The 20,021-nt window shown below is 43.9% G+C and overlaps 3 protein-coding genes across 3 annotated transcripts; 2 read left to right on the top strand and 1 right to left on the bottom strand.

Moving 5' to 3' along the window:
- The first annotated feature begins 325 nt into the window (after positions 1-325).
- LOC124690866 (F-box protein At5g03100-like) lies at positions 326-2,500 on the top strand. Its single transcript, XM_047224193.1, has 3 exons — positions 326-1,300; positions 1,404-1,538; positions 1,654-2,500. The coding sequence occupies exons 1-3, from the start codon at positions 326-328 to the stop codon at positions 2,035-2,037; spliced, it is 1,494 nt and encodes a 497-aa protein (XP_047080149.1). The 3' UTR covers positions 2,038-2,500.
- Positions 2,501-3,369: 869 nt separating this feature from the next.
- On the bottom strand, positions 3,370-3,966 carry LOC124688693 (probable steroid-binding protein 3). The gene has a single exon (XM_047222333.1). It carries the CDS (start codon positions 3,907-3,909, stop codon positions 3,604-3,606), a length of 306 nt encoding a protein of 101 aa, XP_047078289.1. The 5' UTR covers positions 3,910-3,966; the 3' UTR covers positions 3,370-3,603.
- Positions 3,967-9,736: 5,770 nt separating this feature from the next.
- Positions 9,737-20,021, top strand: LOC124693368 (protein REDUCED CHLOROPLAST COVERAGE 2). The gene is made up of 23 exons (XM_047226850.1): positions 9,737-10,048; positions 10,268-10,329; positions 11,023-11,115; positions 11,201-11,273; positions 11,391-11,642; positions 11,792-11,856; positions 12,110-12,241; positions 12,323-12,364; positions 12,599-13,132; positions 13,220-13,380; positions 13,569-14,058; positions 14,404-14,466; positions 14,554-14,655; positions 14,795-15,115; positions 15,204-15,296; positions 15,383-15,484; positions 15,588-15,692; positions 16,074-16,207; positions 16,332-16,515; positions 16,630-16,761; positions 16,879-16,991; positions 17,269-17,350; positions 17,461-20,021. The coding sequence occupies exons 1-23, from the start codon at positions 9,982-9,984 to the stop codon at positions 19,393-19,395; spliced, it is 5,337 nt and encodes a 1,778-aa protein (XP_047082806.1). The 5' UTR covers positions 9,737-9,981; the 3' UTR covers positions 19,396-20,021.

Here is a 20,021-nt window from a genome sequence, read left to right as displayed (position 1 = left end):
ACCATCTTTTTTGGCTGTCCAAAAAAAATATGGTGAGTCTTGGGGTTCCAACCCATTGCTCTCAATTTGGGTAGCTATTTTATTTGTTTTCTGTAAAAACAAATAGATCCTACTCCCTTTGTCCATGCAATTTGTTGGGCTAGTGGGATTGAAAATAACTCGTTTTCTTTGGGCCAAGTATATTGGCCCATGCTAAAGCTCATCTACTTGCCAAGGACGAGTGGGCTGGGATGGGCTGAATCTTGACGTGGCAGATATCCAGTCGCTCTAAATCACCACCTCCCACTCTCTCCCCAATTCCTCGACCAAACCCTCGCCGCCGGCAATGGAGGATGCGGCCGGGGCGGAGGCTGCAATGCACGATTCGGAGTGGAGCCGAGTCGACGACCAACAAGTAGAATCGGGGAGTGGCAGCCGCCAGGAGCAGGGACGCCTCGACGACCGCATCGGCCGCCTACACGACGACCTCATCATCCCCCGCCTCCCCACCCGCCAGGAGCAGGGAAGCCTCGTCAATCTCATCAGCCGCCTCCCGGACGACGTCCTCGGCGCCATCATCTCGTTCCTCCCCACCAAGGACGGCGCCCGCACGCAGGTCCTCTCCCGCCGGTGGCGTCCCCTCTGGCGCTCCTCCGCGCCTCTCAACCTCGTGGCCGACGGGAACCTCGCCATGGGGGTCACCCAGAAGCGCCTCGCCGTCATCTCCAAGATCCTCTCCGACCATCCTGGCCCTGCCCGATGCTTCTTGCTCCGTGGCATCTTCTTCCCGATCAGCTTAGGCCAGATCGACGGCTGGCTCCGCTCTGAATCACTCGCCAATCTGCAGGATCTGGAGCTCACCTACACCGGACACTATGGCGATGTGCCGCCGTCCGTGCTCCTCTTCTCGCGGACACTTCGGGTGGCCAAATTTGGCACCTGCAAATTCCCTCACTTGATTGTGCCAAACTTTCCACACCTCAAGATGCTCACCCTATACAACATCGTCATCTCGGAGGCCTCTCTCCACAGCCTGCTCTCAGCCTGCACCGCCTTGGAAAGCCTTTCACTGCATTATCTCATCGGCATTGTTTGTCTTCGCATCAGCTCCCTGACTCTTAGGAGCATGGACTTCGCTCAAGGTATTGTCTTTTTCCAAGAGATGATCATCGAGGACGCCCCATGCCTTGAAAGGTTAATACGACTTAGTTCAGACAATGGTCCTACGACCATCCGGGTGATCCGGGCGCCTAAACTGAAGATACTTGGCTTGTTATCTGAAGGCATATCCACACTCAGCATTGGAACCACCGTTTTCCAGGTTAGCTGCAAGGTCAACTGCGCATTCACCATCCCTTTATGCATTCACCATCCCTTTATGCATGATATTATTCTTATATCACACTTGTTTTCTTTTTCTCCAGAAAATGATTGCCGTCAGCTTGACAACTAAAGTGCACACAATGAAGATTTTGTTTCTTGACTCTATTGGCCCTAATCTGGATGCGGTTCTGGACTTCCTCAAGTGCTTCCCTTGCTTGGAGAAGCTGTATGTCATTGTGAGTTTTCGCATCTGTTGCCTTAAATGTCAAACTCAGCACTTTCTCAGGCTTATGATCTATTGCTTTTGTTGCTAACAACTGCCTTATTGTTGTTTCTTTTTCCTATCCCTAGTCACATCCACAAAAGAATATGGATAATGTGCGGAACTATGACCCACTTGATCCAATTGAATGCCTTGAACTCCATCTAAAAAAAGTGGTGTTGAAGAATTACAATGGTAACAAGAAGCCAGCAGTTGACTTTGCCAAGTTCTTTATTTTGAATGCAAAAGTGCTAGAAGAAATGGAAATTGGAGTCCTCAACAGACGCAACAACAAGAAATGGTTGCGCCATCAACGTAAGCGGCTCAAAGTGGAGAATAGAGCTTCTCAAAATGCACGTATTGAACTAAAAAGAGATGGGCAGCAGATTTTCGAGCACCACGTGCATACCCATGATTTTTCAATGGCTGATCCCTTCGATATGCCCTGTGGACGCGTGCTACTGTCGTGTTAGATAGCCTTTCCGGAGACTCTGTCACCGGCTGCCCTTGTCTGTCTCTCTAATGTCATCTCACCCTTGTGATGCTCTGCAAAATGATCTACTCCGTTCTGCAATGTAATGATTTGGTAACCACTCTGTAGAAATCCAGGATTCAGGAGTTGGTGCCTAAGCCCCAGATTTAAATCTGAACTTGCGAATGTAGAAGACGCTCTGAATGTTACTATCATCTATGTGTTATGTTTATAGCTGGTACTGAGTTGTTTCTCTCCTGTGTGGTGTCCTATGTGTAGCAGGTCTAAATGTTACTAGCATCTCTGTGTTATGTTTAGCTGGTACTGGGTTGTTTCTCTCCTGCGTGGTGTCCTATGTGTAGCAGCTCTGAATGTTACTAGCATCTATGTGTTATGTTTAGCTGGTACTGGGTTGTTTCTGTCCTTCGTGGTGTCCTATGTGTAGCACCTGCAGGCTGAAGCAAAGATATCTGTGTATCTGAAGGAAAGCTTGTGTATTTTGTCTAGAATTACGCAGTATAAAGTTTATTTCTTTGCGGTGCAATACATTTAACTTTTTCAGCAAAGTCATTCAGGTCACTTTCATATTGAAACAACCAATCATGATATTTGCAAGGATTGCATGTTTGTTTCATGGAGTTCATTTCTTTCACGGCATTGTTACTTACTTTGCTCTCATAAACAAAAGAAAGTTAAGTACAAATGCTGAATTTCCTGTGTATAAAGATGTGCTTTCCAATTTCCAGCACTGTTTGTAGTGTACCTCATTTTGACAGACTGAAAATGAAGAATATGTACTAGATTTGTCTACATTGTTTGAATTGACACCATAGAGCAATTGGTTGTGTTGTTTTGCCGAATAATTGTTATTTTCTAGTGTCGCCCAGCACCATCATCATGGAACAGCCTAGGCAGAAGACATGGTAGTATGTAAGCAGAGGCTACATGACAAAATTCACAACTCCATAACAAGGGCCTAGATGCACACTCAAATCAAACGCATAGATGCTACATAACATATACGTAGCTCAACTGGTTTTGTTCAAATCACATGCAAACAATAACAGAGTTTTGCTAGTACGGGAACTGATATAATTCGGGGACAGTGTTACACAACCAAAGCAGAAAATCGAACACCAGTATTCCAGAGAGCAAAAGGTTAATTTTGAAATAGCTGAAACTACAGGCAAGGAATAGTGGACAAGCATCGTTTAATTTGTTCCGGAGGCTGGTGATTCTGCATATTGCTCCCATTCGTTTGCAGTACATAAACCAAGCCGTAGAACAACCAGTTAAAGCATAAATCAGTGTGACGAATACAAAGACCATTCGCTTCTACTATAATCATAGCTGATCCCAGTATTTCCATTCAGTATTTGCATTCACCAAATTATTGCCAAACACGCCCTCGGATTATTGGACAGGTATTAAGCAGCCAGTAAGCAAGCATACACACCCTGACAGCAGGGAGTAACAGGATACACATCGACAGAGCTGACCACAGGACAGTACAGTACTACTTGACGGCGGAAGAGGGGTGCCTACGACCAGGCGAATTGACTTCCTTTCAGGCGAGGCGTCCGACGACGGGGTACTTGGCCAGGAACTTCTTCTCCCAGTCGGCGAGCACGCCGAGCTCCTTGTCGGAGAGGCCGGCGAGGTCGCCGGAGACGTCGGCGGTGTCCTTGGACATCTTGGCGAGCGCGCGGCTGGCCTCGCGGCCCGCGAAGATGGCGTAGTCGCCGCCCGGCCCGTAGAAGCCGCGCCCCGCGGTGACGTCGTAGACCTTGCCGCGGATGGCGACGTAGATCGGCTTGGACGCGTCGCTGCCGTCGTAGGCCCGCAGCTGCGCCGCCGTCAGCTCCGTCGACATCTCGATCTTGATCGGTCTCTGGTGTGCGTGCGTGGTAGGTGTTGCGGCTTGAGGAGAGTGGGGGATGGTCTGGGGTGGGTGAAGAAGAGGAAGTGGTATTGCTGACTGCGTCGGCCACACCACACGCACGCTGACGGGATGGGCTGGCATGGAGATGTGCGGCCCAGAACGAAGGGAAACCGAGGCCCATAAGAAGGCGGATCCCGGGTGGTCGGCCCATGTAGCAGCTCGATGGCTGTGGCTTACATTATTTTCCTCTCTCGTTGTAGTTTTTTTTTCTTGTTAGCACGTACTAGTTCGGATTCTCCTGTTTGAAATTTTTTGCTCGAATTCAAAAATGGCATTTAAAATCTCCAGATTTAAAATAGTGCAGAATTGAAAATGTTCAAAACTATAAAATTTTCAAATCAAAAAAATGTTCAAATTTTGAAAAAATTTCAAAATCAAACATTGTTATCTGAAAAAAGTTCAAAATCTTAAAATGTTCACAATTCGAAGATGTTCAAGTCTGAAAATGGTTCAAATTTTAAATTTTTGTTGATTGTAGGGAGAAGGGTAGAATATAAACATATCTGAAATGCAACCATGTCATTCAATCCTACAAAGGTTACACTAGGAACAATGTAACAAGTCAAGCAAGATATAGGTAACACTTAGAACACCATAATAAAAAAGGAAATACATAAGAAAGATATAGGAAACACTTATAACATCATAATAAAAAAGGAAATACATAGCCTAAGTAGACGTATAGACAAAGAGAATGTATCCCGAAGTTCAGTTCCTTCGAGAAATTCAAGAAACTACAATCTTCGCATGTAGAGACCGTGGAACACAAAGACCACAGGATCCCTCGTTCTATATTTTGCATAGTCCAATAAGTGAGACGTTGAGTCGGCCTCCAACCTCCACAAACTCTCCTAGAGAAATTCCACAACTTTAAAGATTCAACCAACCATAGCTATCTAAGGTTACCCACCAAGCTCAAGATTAATAAGCAAAGCAATCAACTCAAGGGATGATACAATATGACTCGGTGGAAATATATATCCCGGTTTCCTCTTTCTTTTACGTGACATATGTCCAAGTTTGATCTTGGAAAATGGGAGATCTTGATGAGTGCATTTCACATAGTGTAATAGAGCCTACATGTTTCATATGAATACCCTCCTCTCATGATCCATCTAGCTACTTTCATGTCTATTATGCACGATTACTAATTTCCACTCATTTTAATGGGAGCAATGCATAGGCTTTAGTTTTTACAAAAGAAGCCTGGTGACCGGGTGTATACGTGAGCACGCATTCATTGGTTGACACGTGTCACATTTAGTAATCCACTGTTACCATCATTGTTGGGTTAGCAAACCACATCAGCACTAACAACACTTCCAAATCACGTAGGACCCACCTTTTTGAATTCAAATAGTGGGCCAGATGCACTTTCAAATCACGTAGGACCCACGCCAAGTACGCTTAGCGATGGATAAGACAACGTCAAGGCAACAGATCCAATGGACGAGAACCGGATTTTGGTGTGTTGTGTAGGTGAAGCGGAACTTGTAAGAACCTAGCAGGATGAAAGGAACCAAGTTGGATTCAATCTGGATGAGTCAGTAAAAGTGCATCCGGTTCCCTCCTAATGAATTTTGGATGATTAATAATAATCGATCAAGGGACTAACATAGTATTCATCTATACACATGAATAGAGCCCCGTGAGTTTTTTTAACCATATATGACGACCTCTCACAAGGAAGTAAAAATATATGTGATACGAAAGAATGAAGAAACCGAGCGTGCCTAAAGGTGAGCGCTCCTGAAGAAAATGATCATGCATAAAGCTGAGTGCTCCCGAAGAATCGAGAGCGTACCTAAAAGTGAAAAACTAAGTTTGTTTTAAGAAACCAAGCTCCCTAAGAAACTAAGTGTCTCTGAAGACATACATGACCTAGGCTCGGGATGAATACTTGACTTAACTTCTTAATAAGCTTAAGTTCTTACAGTCATAAGAAAAACCTCCCAAGTTGGTTTACCCATGTCGAAGACAAACCCTCAAAATGACTTGTAGAAAGTAGAAATTGAAGACTCGAGACGCAGAAGATGGCTTGATGCAAGTAGCGGTTAGGGCGTGCTTGAAGACTTCAAATGTAAACAAGGTTGAAGACATCAGACCATTAGTCTTTACTTTATAGCATTGAGTCAATAGGAAATCCGGACTATCAAGGGGGGCTATATCTTCCAAAGAAGAAAGTGAACTTATTGTGTGCTCAATATGACTCATAAATATTTTTCACAAAAATCCTTTGAAAATCTCTCGACGAATCAGTTTGCTTGAATAAAGATTGTAGCTTCAACATGTGGTTGAAGAAAGGGTGCCGCCTGAGTATAACTAGTGTTGATTCTAGTGCCTCATGTGGTGAAAAGTTGATTCCTAGGATTTAGAGCTTCATGGACACGATTGAAGCTCTAGATATGGGTTGTCTTATACACAACATATAGTGCACATGTTGAAAGCAACCTCGGTTGAAAATAACACATGTTGAAGACAATGCCAGTTGAATATAACAAGGTTGAAGACAACATCGTGTTGAATACAACGCTGGTTGAAGACAAGATAGGTTGAAGAAAACACCAGTTGAAGACAATAGAGGTTTAAGAAAGCGTTAGATGAAGATTGAAAAACTGGAACGCGTTGAGCTTTGTTCGTAAAGAAATATATTTTTTGTACATGAATATTACTTGCAATGGATAGGTGGTGGGTGGAACCTATAAATAGGACCCAGTCCCAACGGGATAAGGTTAAAGAATTGGAGGAGATGAGCTGAATTCTAGTTTCGAGATATATTCATTCATTGCAATATCCTCTATCTTTATCTTATTCTTATGGATATCTTTTGAGAGAGTGGGTTTGAATTGTAGATCTAAGATCTATTCTTTAATCCAAGGCTCCCTCTCCCTCTCTCTCTATCTCTCTCTCTATCACTATTTCTCTCTCGTTCTTATGCAAATCCTTTGAGAGACTGGGTAGTTCAATTGCGCAATAAACAAGAGCACAGTTTATACAACAATAACGTGGATTCGGGACACATATATACAAGACCGTGGATTTGGAAGGAAAACAGAGCAGAACAAAATTATTGGATATGTACGTGCATAAGTAGATTGACAAACCATACAACAAAAAATAATTTATAGTACAAAATAAACAAGACACTCATAGAATAAATAAATGGAACAACATAGAATAAACACACATATATATATAGGAAATAACTTATATTCTACCAATTGTTGGATCAGTCGGTCATCTTCCTTAGTGCATGGCTTTCTTTCCTCTAGCGTTATTCCCTTTTGCACGACCGATGTTTCTTCTCCTCCTCTAGTGTGGTTGTTGATTTCGCAACTCCTTTGTGTGTGGCCACCATCGTGCACCCTGGTAAGTGCAGAAGACGCCGCAAGTATCCCGCACGCACGACCGCCGGCCTTCGACATGTTGGCCATCATTCAAGTCAAGCCAGCCTTCCGCTCGCACTCTAGTGAAGGCCAAGAACCTTGCCATGGACGCCATGGGAGTGCCCGTCATGGACGACGAGCTCTCTACAACATGTCAAACCTAGAGAAGACAACATCCCGAGTGGATGGTTCAGTTTCACTTTGATCTAGCTTCGACGAAGCTCTGTTGCAGGGAATTTAGTGACCGGCAAGCTAAGATCGGCCATGGCGGTTTCTTCATTGTCGATAGAAGAGGTTAGTTTTCTTTTGGAACTTTCGATGTTTGCGAACGATGTCATGATTTACTACGGCGCATTTTTGTTGTGTATCTGTGTGTAAAAATGTTGCAATGTTATTCCAGATGTATGCTACGAAGAGCTTCTCCAATGATGCAAACATGTTTCTATAATGTGGATTCGTTGGGCACATTTATTGGGTGTGTTGATTTTGTTTGTTGCAAACATCACACAATTTTACATTTCATTGCAAACAAATGGATATTTGTTGCAAACGTAGTTTTTCTTTGCTCCATGGGTGTGTTCGAAATGTTGCATTACTTTTACACAATTTAAGAGAGCACCAAAAAATGTTGATGGCAAATGTTGCATGCACACGGAAAACTGTTATGTTTGAGATTACTATGTAAGTGAGATGTCGTCAATGGACGATAATCCAATACATTTATACATTTAGGTCTCGTCTAACGGAAAATACTCCGCCAGAGCAAAGTTCAGGTTCACATATAATACTCATCTGTTGAATTTGATAAAACCGGATATGGATTCTTCACCACAGACCCGAACGATGCAAGAAGATTATCCTATACATCTAGTGTGTAGTTCCATCTAATCGAAAGAGCTAAAATTACAGTCTTGCTAATTCTCAGTTGAGTCCAACACTGTATTAAATTTGCATCATGATTTATGCATCTATGAGTTGCAAGTTAGGTTGAAACGGTTTTTTAGTGCTAATTCATGGTGCATGCTGTTCCTTCACGAGGCAGCACAAGAGAACGCCCCGCCACTTCCCACGGTGGCCGGAGCACCAAAAATGACCATGCTCTCACCGTCCCCCGCTTGCCCGGAACGCAGTGGGTTCCAAAGCCAACCAACCAAGCCCCACCAGGTCGATCGACGGCGTCGTAAAAACAACTCTCCGGCCGGCCCCGGTCACGAGACTCCAAGACGCGCCCCACCGATCCTGCTGTACCCGACCGGCGACGCGCGGTCAGAAACGGGTGGACAAGATGGCGAGATAGCCCTCGTGGCTCGTGGCGCTGCTGCAGATAGATAGGACGCCGAGGAGTGGGCGCCGAGATTGGCTGCGATGGGGAGATGGGAGAGGTCCTGCGGGTGACGAGATGAGGGGGCGGCCGCTAGCCATTGGTTCGCCGGGATGCCGCCAAATCCACCTCGCCGCCGTCGCTCTCACGTGCCCAACGCGCACACGAGCGCAAGCGTACAACACCGGCGACGCAACTGGGATCTGGCTCCACTGCCCACTGCCCGCCCCGTACTGCTCTGCTCCTCGCTCGCTCCATCCAAGCTCAGTAAACTCAGTCAGTCAGTCGCGCGTACAGTGGGATCTGCTCCTGCTCCAGTGGTTCCACAGTGTCTAGAAGAACTTCCAGAGTTTATTAGTAGTGTAATTATCTGAATCCAAACGGCTGAACAACACTTGGACGCTGTCAGCGTGGTTCAAGTAACATCCCGATGAATCTATGATATCCGTTCAGAAAAAAAAACAGCAGTTGTGCATTTATGTGGCGTACATTATTCAGGCACACATACTGGTAAAAGAAACTTTGAACTCGCCCGCGTTCTAGAGACTCACCGCGCGCCGTGAATGGCAAAAGCGCAAGTGGACGCTTCTGCGCCATCAGTTATATTCAGATAAACACCGGCACCGGAAAAAAAAAACAGAAACTTCAGAATCGGAGATACATGTCCTCGTAGCCCAAAATGATATCAACACCATTCTTTGTACTGCCAATGTTTTCCCACATACATCAGCAGCCCGGCGCCACTAAAACACTTGCACACACAGACACTTAAAACTTGCATTGCATTACATTCACTAGTTGACCGACAAAACACCCATGTCCACTCTCCCCTGCTGGTAACCACAACATTTTGATTTCCCATCCACTATTTACTCATAAAGCATTTTGCACTATTCCTTCCTTTTTTTTCTCTGAACTAATGTAACATTCTATCCACTATTCATATTCACAACCTTTGCTGCGCTCTTGTCCTCTTCTCCCCACTCTGCCTGGAACGACGTACGCCCTTCACCTTCAGCTTCAGGGCCAGTAGAAGCTGCTCAGCTCAGGCTCAGCTAGCTAGCTAGCTCGTAGCAGCTGGGTACTGCTATATATCACCTTATCCTCTCTCCAGAAACCTCTCTCGCTCACTCTATCTCCTTCTCATCACTACCTCGCAGCTGCAAGCTCTGCCTCTCTCTGCAATGCCAAGAGCACAGTAGCTAGCGCTGTGTCTCCAGATTCTCAATTCGTTGAGGGAATTGGCATACAAATTGCGAGCGAGGGTGTTGCTAGCTAGCGTGGACAGGGGCAGCTATGGCGCCCAAGGCAGGGAAGGCCAAGCCCAAGGCCAAGGGCGACAAGAAGAAGAAGGAAGAGAAAGGTGCGCTGCAAAATTGGCTTCTCTGCTGAATTTGAAGTTCAGATTATCTTCTTTGCTGAATTCCATGTTTAGAAGAGGATAATCTGAACAGGGAATTCAATCCATCCGTGCTTTCAATCTGTTTGTACTGGTTTTCTGGTCAATGGGTGGATTGAATTGTTATCAGTGTTTACTCAACTTGTTCTTCTTACATGTCAATGAATTGAACTACTGATGCAGTTCTGCCCACGGTGCTGGACGTTACCGTGGAGACGCCGGACTACACCCACCTCACGCTCAAGGTGAGAGACGCCGCCCGCGTCTTAGCTTTATCTTCTCCTTCCTCGATTTTCAGATTGCACAAGATTTTACGGAGAGCTCCATAAATTACAGTCCACGAAATATATACATGCACCTTTGGCATTTTCTTCTCTTCTTTGTTTATACGCGTGTAACTGTTCAAGCAATCGTGCATTCTACCATTGCCTTCCACTACGTGGTACCCAGCCACCGGCCTATGAGTGGTTCGTACGTAGCATGGACTAAACATACTTAGGTACTTAAAGACTTAAAGTTCACACGCTCATATTGACATATTTAGAAAAAAAGGAAAACTTGAAAGATGCCAAATTGGTGGCCAAACTTGACAAATTCGGCTAGAAAAAGATTGTGAAAAGAACCTCACATACATGTGGAATAATATCCATACCCAATGGCGGACCTAGAAAGTTTCTGAAGCCTGACAAATCAAAGGTAAATCAAAGGTCTATGTTCCACAGAACTGCACTCGAGCCATAGTGTTGCGCTTACGACTGCTCGAGCAAGGGGATGCTAGGCCCACCTTATCTGACGTTAAACCGGACAACATAAAATTGAATTAAAAGAAGAGGAGGTCCAATTGAGTGCTCAATTGTAATTTCAAACTAAAAAAGTGAGTGCTCGATTAGCAACTGAGCAATGACTGACCAATGCATATATGCTACTTGCACTTTCAGGGCATATCGACGGACAGGATCCTCGACGTTCGGAAGCTCCTAGCCGTCCACGTGGACACCTGCCACCTCACCAGCTTCTCCCTCTCCCACGAGGTACACATAACATATCCCAGCTGTTCATACTGTTTCAAGATTCGTGCTAGCTGACAGCCTGTACTTCCTTTCTTGTGCAATGCAGGTCCGTGGGGCCCAGCTGAAGGACACGGTGGAAATAGCCTCCCTGAAGCCCTGCCACCTCAGCATCGTCGAAGGTAAACGCGAGGACACGGTCGCAAATAGCCTTCAGCTCGAGGACTAAAACGGAAAATATCGGACTTTTTTTTTTTTTGAGAGGAAAATATCGGACTGACACCGTCGCAATGCCGCAGAGGAGTACACGGAGGAGTTCGCCGTCGCGCACGTCCGTCGGCTGCTCGACGTCGTCGCGTGCACCACCGCGTTCGGGGTCAGGAAGCCCGAGCAGAAGCCTGCGCCCGCCACCGATGCGGCCGCCGAGGCCGGGTCTCCCGGCGCCGTGGTCGCTGGCGGCGGCGGCGGCGAGGAGCCCATGTACCCGCCGCCGAAGCTGGGGGAGTTCTACGACTTCTTCTCCTTCTCCCACCTCTCGCCGCCTATCCACTGTAAGTCGCAGCGCAAGTTTTTTATTCTTCTCTATCTCTGCATTTTCTTCTACTCGTAGCACATTGGGTACGGAAATGCGTAGGTTCGAGTTGTAGTTGGAGAAGAGATTCCCATTGTTTTGTTTAATTGTAAACGTGGTCTATTTCAGACATTAGGAGGTCCACGCGTCCATTCGTCGATGACAAGAGAGAGGATGACTTCTTCCAGATCGATGTGAGGTTTTTACTCAGTATTCTTATTGATTTGATGATATATAAGTGGGAAATAAGACTTGAGATAGTTACTGTGTACTCTTATGTTTATTGCATTTAATGTACCTGTACATTTAGCTCATTTATATAAAAAACTGTATCAGTGAGTAAGTCAGTATAGTCAATGTCACAAATGGTGCCTAGTTTTTCAGTGTAGCTGTGTATCAGTTGCAGTTATAGTTCGCTAACTTCTGAATTTGGGTGCCACTGTGCAGGTGAGGGTTTGTAACGGGAAGCCGGTGACAATCGTGGCATCCCGAGCTGGATTCTATCCATCAGGGAAGCGGGCACTCATTAGCCACTCCCTTGTTGGGTTGTTGCAGCAGACGAACCGCGGATTCGAGGGGGTAAGTCAGCCAATGAACTTGTCTGCTCTATTTCTGATCATTGGTTGCTCATTTTTATGGTAACGTGATTCTGATTTTCAGGCTTACAAGGCTCTTATGAAGGCATTTGTTGAGCACAACAAGGTGAGATTCACTAATGCTTGGTTTCTAGCAAAAAGATAAAAAATAATCAGATGTGCTTTGATATGCGATAATATCTGAATCTTGAAACCAATATATATATATATATATATAGACAAGATATTTGCTGTTCAATATATTTGAAGGGGCGTGCACTAGTTTGCATCTAGAAATCATGAATTCGCAACTGAAATTTGGATATTTGAAGTTTGCTATTTACTTCTCGTTTCTTTCCAGTTTGGAAATCTTCCCTACGGATTCCGGTCAAACACTTGGGTCGTTCCCCCTGTTGTTGCTGATTCTCCATCAGTGTTCCCACCCCTTCCAACAGAAGATGAAACTTGGGGTGGCAATGGCGGTGGCCTGGGAAGAGATGGGAAACATGACCACAGACCATGGGCGAAAGAATTTGCCATCCTGGCCGCAATGCCTTGTAAAACAGCCGAGGAGAGGCAAGTCAGAGATAGGAAGGCTTTCCTACTCCATAGCTTATTTGTAGATGTTGGTGTCCTTAAAGCTATTGCAGCTATCCAGCAACTGATCCCCAACGACAAGAGTTCACATGAGAAAACAAATGGCACTGCAAGTCCAGTTTTGCACAAGCAACAAATTGGGGATATAAAAATAACTGTGACAAAAGATAAAGCAGATGCAAGTTCGAAGTTAGATGTTAAGTTAGATGGAAGTCAGGCTCCAGGAGTATCTTTTGACGAACTTGCTAAGAGGAACTTGTTGAAGGGAATCACTGCTGATGAGAGTGCAACAGTACATGTAAGATATTTTCTTTGATGCAGGCTACTACGGTTTACTTATATTTATTTTTATGTTAACACATATAGTATTTCGACTGGTTTACAGGATACTGCTACTCTTGGTGTTGTTCTTGTGAAGCACTGTGGATATACAGCTGTTGTCCAAGTTCCATTGGATGCTCAATTAACAACTGTTGTTCCAGCACAGCAGGATATTCACATTGAAGACCAGCCTGAGGGAGGTAGCAACGCTCTCAATGTCAACAGGTTAGTACTGGGGGCATTTAAATGATGCACGTTTATTTTCTCGTGCTTACTTAACAGCACGAGTTCACCCAAAGCCAATTTTAAATAATTTACTTCAGCTCTGCTCACTTGGTCATTTTTTTTGCTGTTGTTGCCATTGTATTGATTAGATAAAACCAGCTATGACTGTTTTTTTTTTCCTTTGGCAGCTTAAGGATGCTGCTTCAGAAATCATGTGTTCAGTCATCTGGAGCAGTTCAACGCTTGCAGAGTTCTGATTCTGAAGAGAGCGACACTACTACAAATTTTGTTCGTAAAATAATTACAGATAGCCTGCAGAATCTTGAAGGCGAGTCTCCAAGAGAAACAAGACCAATCAGATGGGAGCTTGGTGCTTGCTGGGTACAACATCTACAGAGTCAAACTTCTGAGAAGACCGACACAAAGAAAAGTGATGAGACTAAGGATGTTCCTACGGTAAAGGGCCTGGGTAAACAATTTGGTCAGCTGAAGGAGATCAAGAAGAAGTCAGATGATAAGAGTGGAAAGAGTGCATCCTCGAAAGAAAGTACTTCGCTAAATACAAGTGATGCAAACACTGGCAGCATACAGGATGATAAAGAGGCTATTCTGCAGGGCGCGCTATCAGAAGCTGCTTTCCAAAGACTAAGAGAATCTGAAACTGGACTTCATGCTAAGGTTTTTCCCTCACCATGTTTGCATTGGAGATTTCTTAAATGTTTTCAGGCGACATGAACTAATTTATACCGGATCCCGCTTCTTCAAACAACATCACACCAAGTAGATGTCCAAACGGAAATGTAGATTAGTCCACAGGTGGCCTTGCTGTCATTATAGTTGGTTTGTTCGTGAATTATATTTCTAAGGACAGTTAAGCCCCTCATTAGTTTGTGAAGAATTTGCCCATTTGCTGACTGTCGAGTTGCTACAGGAAACAGACTGATATGGTGCTGTATGTCGGTGACGATAGTCCCATTCCTAACTGTTACAGCATGCTTTATAATCCGATGTTTCTCTTTTCAGTCCCCCGATGAATTGATTGAGATGGCACACAAATATTATGATGATACTGCCCTGCCAAAATTGGTAATATATTGTACTTCTGTTGCAGCTATCACTAGCATGTACTCTGAGTGGCACATTATTTTATTTTCATCCTTATCCTGTTATCAGGTAGCAGACTTTGGTTCACTTGAGCTTTCCCCTGTTGATGGAAGGACATTAACGGATTTTATGCACACCAGAGGCCTTCAGATGCGTTCACTGGGACAAGTGGTAAATACTACTTAGTTTGTTCAAGTTCAAGATTTTTTTGAGTCAAAAACATATCTTCATTTATCTGAACAAATAAAAGAACATTCAACATACCATAAACATCAAAATGAAGTACTCTTCTACATCTTCTGTGTTTCAGGTTGAGCTCTCTGATAAGCTCCCACATATACAGTCACTTTGTATACACGAGATGGTAGTTCGAGCGTTTAAGCACGTAATTCGGGCTGTTATTGCAGCTGTTGATGATATAAATGACATGGCTGAATCAGTTGCATCATGTTTAAATATATTGCTGGGACCATTTCCAGAAGAAAATAACGATGGCAAGTGCGTAGAGGATCATAATCTCAGGCAGAAATGGTTGGAAGTCTTTTTAATGAAGAGATTTGGCTTGGGATGGAAAGATGAATATAGCCTTGATCTGAGAAAGTATGCCATTCTCCGTGGCGTCTGCCATAAGGTAATAGTTTAGATGTCACTGTTAATATTATTTTTAGTTTCGGCATTTCTGATTGTACCTGTTCACTTCTGGAATCATGATCAAATAGGTAGGACTTGAGCTTGTTACCAAAGACTACGATATGGATATGCCACATCCATTCAGAAAGTCAGATATTATCAGTATTGTTCCTATCTACAAGGTAAATTTTGAACTTATGAAAACTACAAAAAACTGAGAAATGCATAAATAATTAATAGTTCGTTAACCTTGGTCTCTTTTCTGCAGCATGTTGCATGCTCGTCAGCAGATGGTCGCACCCTGTTGGAGTCATCCAAGACTTTCCTGGACAAAGGAAAACTTGAAGATGCTGTTAACTACGGCACAAAGGTACAAAGTCCTTGTCCTACTATTACATCTATATCTTATGATTTGTTGAAGACTACTCCAATCACTTTATACAATCTGCACTTGGATGTATATTATGGTGCAGGCTCTTGCAAAACTGGTTGCAGTTTGTGGTCCATATCACAGAATGACTGCAGGAGCGTACAGCCTTTTGGCAGTAGTGCTTTATCATACCGGCGACTTCAACCAGGTATCATATTTTTGGGATTTTGCTGCTCTCTTTTCACAGTATTCAGTAACACTCTTCAGTCTAATTTACATGGCACTAGCTTCTGTACAAATATTGTTAGTTCAAGGAATGGCACTGGGATTCTAGAAAAATTATAGGTGTTACAGTTGGCATGATGGGAATTATTTTGGACAACACTGAAATGTGATGATCACGTGGAATGCGTAGGTTGTAAGCTGCTTTAGTGTAACTAATGCAATAATACTGCTCATCTGAGTGACCTGGAGCTGCCATGCACTTGTCATGTGTTTAGCTTTTAATGCATATAAACTGTTTGTTAGTATCTCCTGTTGTTTTGTGTTGTGGAGTCTGGCTTCATAAATCTTTTTCTCTTTGTACTAGGCAACTATCTATCAACAGAAGGCTTTAGATATTAACGAGAGGGAACTTGGACTTGATCACCCAGATACTATGAAAAGCTATGGAGATCTTGCTGTTTTCTACTATCGCCTGCAACATACAGAATTGGCGCTAAAGTAAGTGCACTCTCTCATTTACTGTAGTTCCATGCTTAGTGGTGTGTTTTTGCCCCAGTTACCTATCACTTGTATACTCTTCTTAATATCTCAACTACATGATGTTCTGATTTCTATATTTCAGGTATGTCAATCGTGCCTTGTATCTTTTGCACCTGACATGTGGCCCATCTCACCCTAATACTGCTGCAACTTACATCAATGTTGCTATGATGGAAGAAGGGTTGGGTAACGTCCATGTTGCACTCCGTTACTTGCATGAGGCGTTAAAATGCAACCAACGATTGCTTGGTGTTGATCATATACAGGTGCGCAACTCAACCTCCCCTCGTGTTTCAGTGTGACTGTTATGCTCTGGCACATACAGTCATACACTAGCGCCTGCTTACGAGGTTAGACTGAAAGTTCATCTTTGTTGACAGACGGCTGCTAGTTATCATGCTATTGCTATTGCTTTGTCTTTAATGGAAGCATACTCTTTGAGTGTCCAACATGAAAAGACCACTCTACGGATACTTCAATCAAAGCTCGGATCAGAAGATCTTCGGACACAGGTAATAAGAAAAGAAGATCTTCCAGATGGTGATTTTTTCACTTAGTCTTCAGTTTCTACCAATGAACTGCCTTTTCTCATAGCAACAAGGAAATCTGTTGAATCATATTTTCCACAGGATGCTGCTGCCTGGCTGGAATACTTCGAATCGAAGGCACTAGAGCAGCAGGAAGCAGCACGCAACGGTACTCCAAAGCCTGATGCTTCAATAGCAAGCAGAGGCCATCTGAGGTAGATGACATAATAGCTTGCAATAGCTAAATATTTTCATTGAAGAGACGGCAAAGATTTTTTTTCCGGTTTGCTAGTGAACCACATATTGTAAGTGTCAACATGGAATAATAAAAGTGATGGCCTGCTTCAAAATTGAATCAGTTTTACTGTGAGGCAGTGCAAATGGAAGAGAGTCAACTGGGAAAAATCTAAATGTGTCTTTGTATTTACAGAATAATCAGTTTCGAATATTGGCTGGTTCTTAAGTATGGATCTTATATTGTCCTTTTGTCAGTGTGTCAGATCTTCTAGATTATATCAATCCAGATGATGAGCTCAAGGCCAAGGAAATGCTAAAGAAACAAGCCCGTGCTAAAGTACGTTCATCTTCATGACCTTTCTATCTTTTTTTTTGAAGACAAACCTTTTTATCTGTTGTTTCACTGCTCTAGCAATCATTCTCATAAATATACATTATGAATCGTAGATAAAAGGTCGTACCGGGCAAAACCCATCTGAAGTAGCCGATGATGAAGATCAAAGGAGCCCTCCACCTAACAATGATCGTTCATCGACTGAGAAGGAAAACTCTGAAGTGAAAGAGAAATTAACCGAGAAGAAAAACTCTGAAGTCAAAGAGAACGGAACGGTTGTTGAGCAAGTGAAAGTGAAACTAAATGATGAAATACCAAGTAACACTATGGTCCACATGCCTCCAGCTGATTATACTGAAGAGTGCAGATCTGATGAGGGTTGGCAAGAGGCTGTTCCAAAGGGAAGAACCACAGGGAATCGCAAAACTGCTGCAAGCGTGAGGAGGCCAAACCTGGCAAAGATCAATACAAATGCCGTAAACGAGAATGGAAGATACAAAGGCAGAGCTCCACCCAACTTCTCTTCCCCTCGAGTTTCACCTAATGAGGCCGCAGCTTCTGTTGCCTCCAGCCCTCTTGCAAAGAAATTGGCAAAGAGTTCGAGCTTCAATTCCAGAGCAAGTAACCCTGCTATCCAATCAAACAGTGGGGAAAATTCACCCAATCCCAAATCCATGGCAGCAACCCCAGCGGCTGCCAAGGTGATATCATCTGCAGCACCAATTGTCAGTCAAACAGTAAGGAAGTCACTGTCATACAAGGAAGTTGCAATAGCTGCACCAGGAACTCTTGTCAAAGCATTGAATGATGTACATACAGAGGAAAAGCATGCAACTGATCCTAATGTAAATCTTGAAAGTGCTAAGGCTCCGAAAGAAAGCAATGTTCGCCCTTCTGAAGAGAAAGATGGAACAATAAAAGTGTCACCAAAGGATAACAATTCGCAGGTATCAAAAGCAACAGATGAACCCAAATCTTCCAATTCTGATAGTGAAAATACAAATGGTTCCCTAGGATTAAATCAAGCTGAAAAGGCCTCAGATTCAGCAGAGACATCTACAGAGAAGAAGCAACCATCAGCAGCACAAGCTGACGTCCCAAATGAAGAAGCACCAATTTTGACTGAGGCAAATGATTGTTCGTCCAATGATGATGAAAGAGACCCAGGAGAGGATAATCAAGAACAGCTGTCTAGTGGGGCCGAAAATGAGAAATCTTCACCATCTGGAAGTGAAAAGAATGATTCAACAGTAGAAGGTGCCAAAGAGACAACCAGTAAGCTTTCTGCTGCTGCTGCTCCATTCAGTCCAGCCACTGTACCAGCTTTTGGTTCAATGGCTGTACCAGGTTTCAGAGAACATGGAGGACTATTGCCATCACCAGCCAATGTACCCCCAATGTTATCCATCCCTCTCCGTAAGCACCCTCACCAATCTGCAACGGCAAGGGTCCCTTATGGTCCACGTCTAGCTGGAGGGTTCAACAGATCAGGGCACCGGGTGCCTCGTAGCAAGCCTATTTTGCCAAGTGGTGAAGTCCTTCCAGAAGCAAACACATCCCCTAAAGTGATGAATCCTCATGCGGCGGAGTTTGTGCCGGGTCAATCTCGGAGCCCTAATGGCCATCCAGGATCGCCAAACGAGTCTCTAGCATCGCCAGCCGGTATCCAAGCTTCACTGGATGGGCTTCCATCATCTCCAGATAGTCCTGTCGAATCACCCAAGACTGCATCCCCACAAGTTTCTGAAAGTGGCAAGACTAGTCCTGAAGGAAATGATACATCTAGTGGAGTTGATGTTGAAGCTGGAAGTGAAAACAAGAACACGGAGAAGACCAACCATGTGGAAAGTGAAGACGGTGAAGTGAAGCCTGATATTCAAACCATAGTTTCTGAAGGTGCTGAAGTTGACGCAACAGCCCCCAAAGATGTCCAAGATGACTCTTCAGTCCCAAAAGATGCTCAAGATGATTTAAGCATGACTGAAAAGCCAAAGTCCTGGGCTGATTACAGTGATGGAGAAGTCGAGGCTGTTCAGGTTGCGAGCTGAGAAAAGATGGTCTCCTCAGGTAGTTGCAGAAAATTTTATTCTTATACAGATGAGCCTTTCTTATGGACAATAAAAGCATGCTAAAGCAAACCAACATGCTGCTGTTTTTTGCGGGAAGGAAGAGATGCTGTTTTTCTGGGTGGGGAATTAGTTTCTTTCTGATCTTTCGTGGTTTTTAGTACCTACGTGTTTCTGTCGCCCTGCTATGGTGCTGCGGCATTGCAAGGCTTTGCATTGCCATGTGACTCGAGAGATCAGAATGTCCACATGGTGGCCTTGTGATATTGATATGTTACTGCGAAGGAGCTTGCGAAGAGTACAGAGAGGTGGTAAACATGTCACCATTCCCCCCATTTTACTCGGTATTTTTTATTTCCTTTATCAATGTACTGAACACATTGTCGACATAACACCTTTGTAGTTATTCTTCTGAATTTTGATAAATTAGACTGTTGTAAAGAAAGTGATGCACTTTTGCGTACTTCCCTGAGCAGGAAGTTTGTATCAAATGTCCCTGTAATCAGGCTGTTATTTTTGGACAATTTTGCTTGTACAAGAATCCATGAGACGCTGATCCATTTTGTGATTGTTACACAGAGAATAATAGATCTGTTATACTTGTACTA

This window comes from Lolium rigidum, chromosome 2, assembly GCF_022539505.1.
Source record: "Lolium rigidum isolate FL_2022 chromosome 2, APGP_CSIRO_Lrig_0.1, whole genome shotgun sequence".
Classification (NCBI taxonomy): Eukaryota; Viridiplantae; Streptophyta; class Magnoliopsida; order Poales; family Poaceae; genus Lolium; species Lolium rigidum.
Note: the sequence above shows the minus strand (reverse complement) of the source record. Positions and strands in the feature narration are given on the sequence as shown.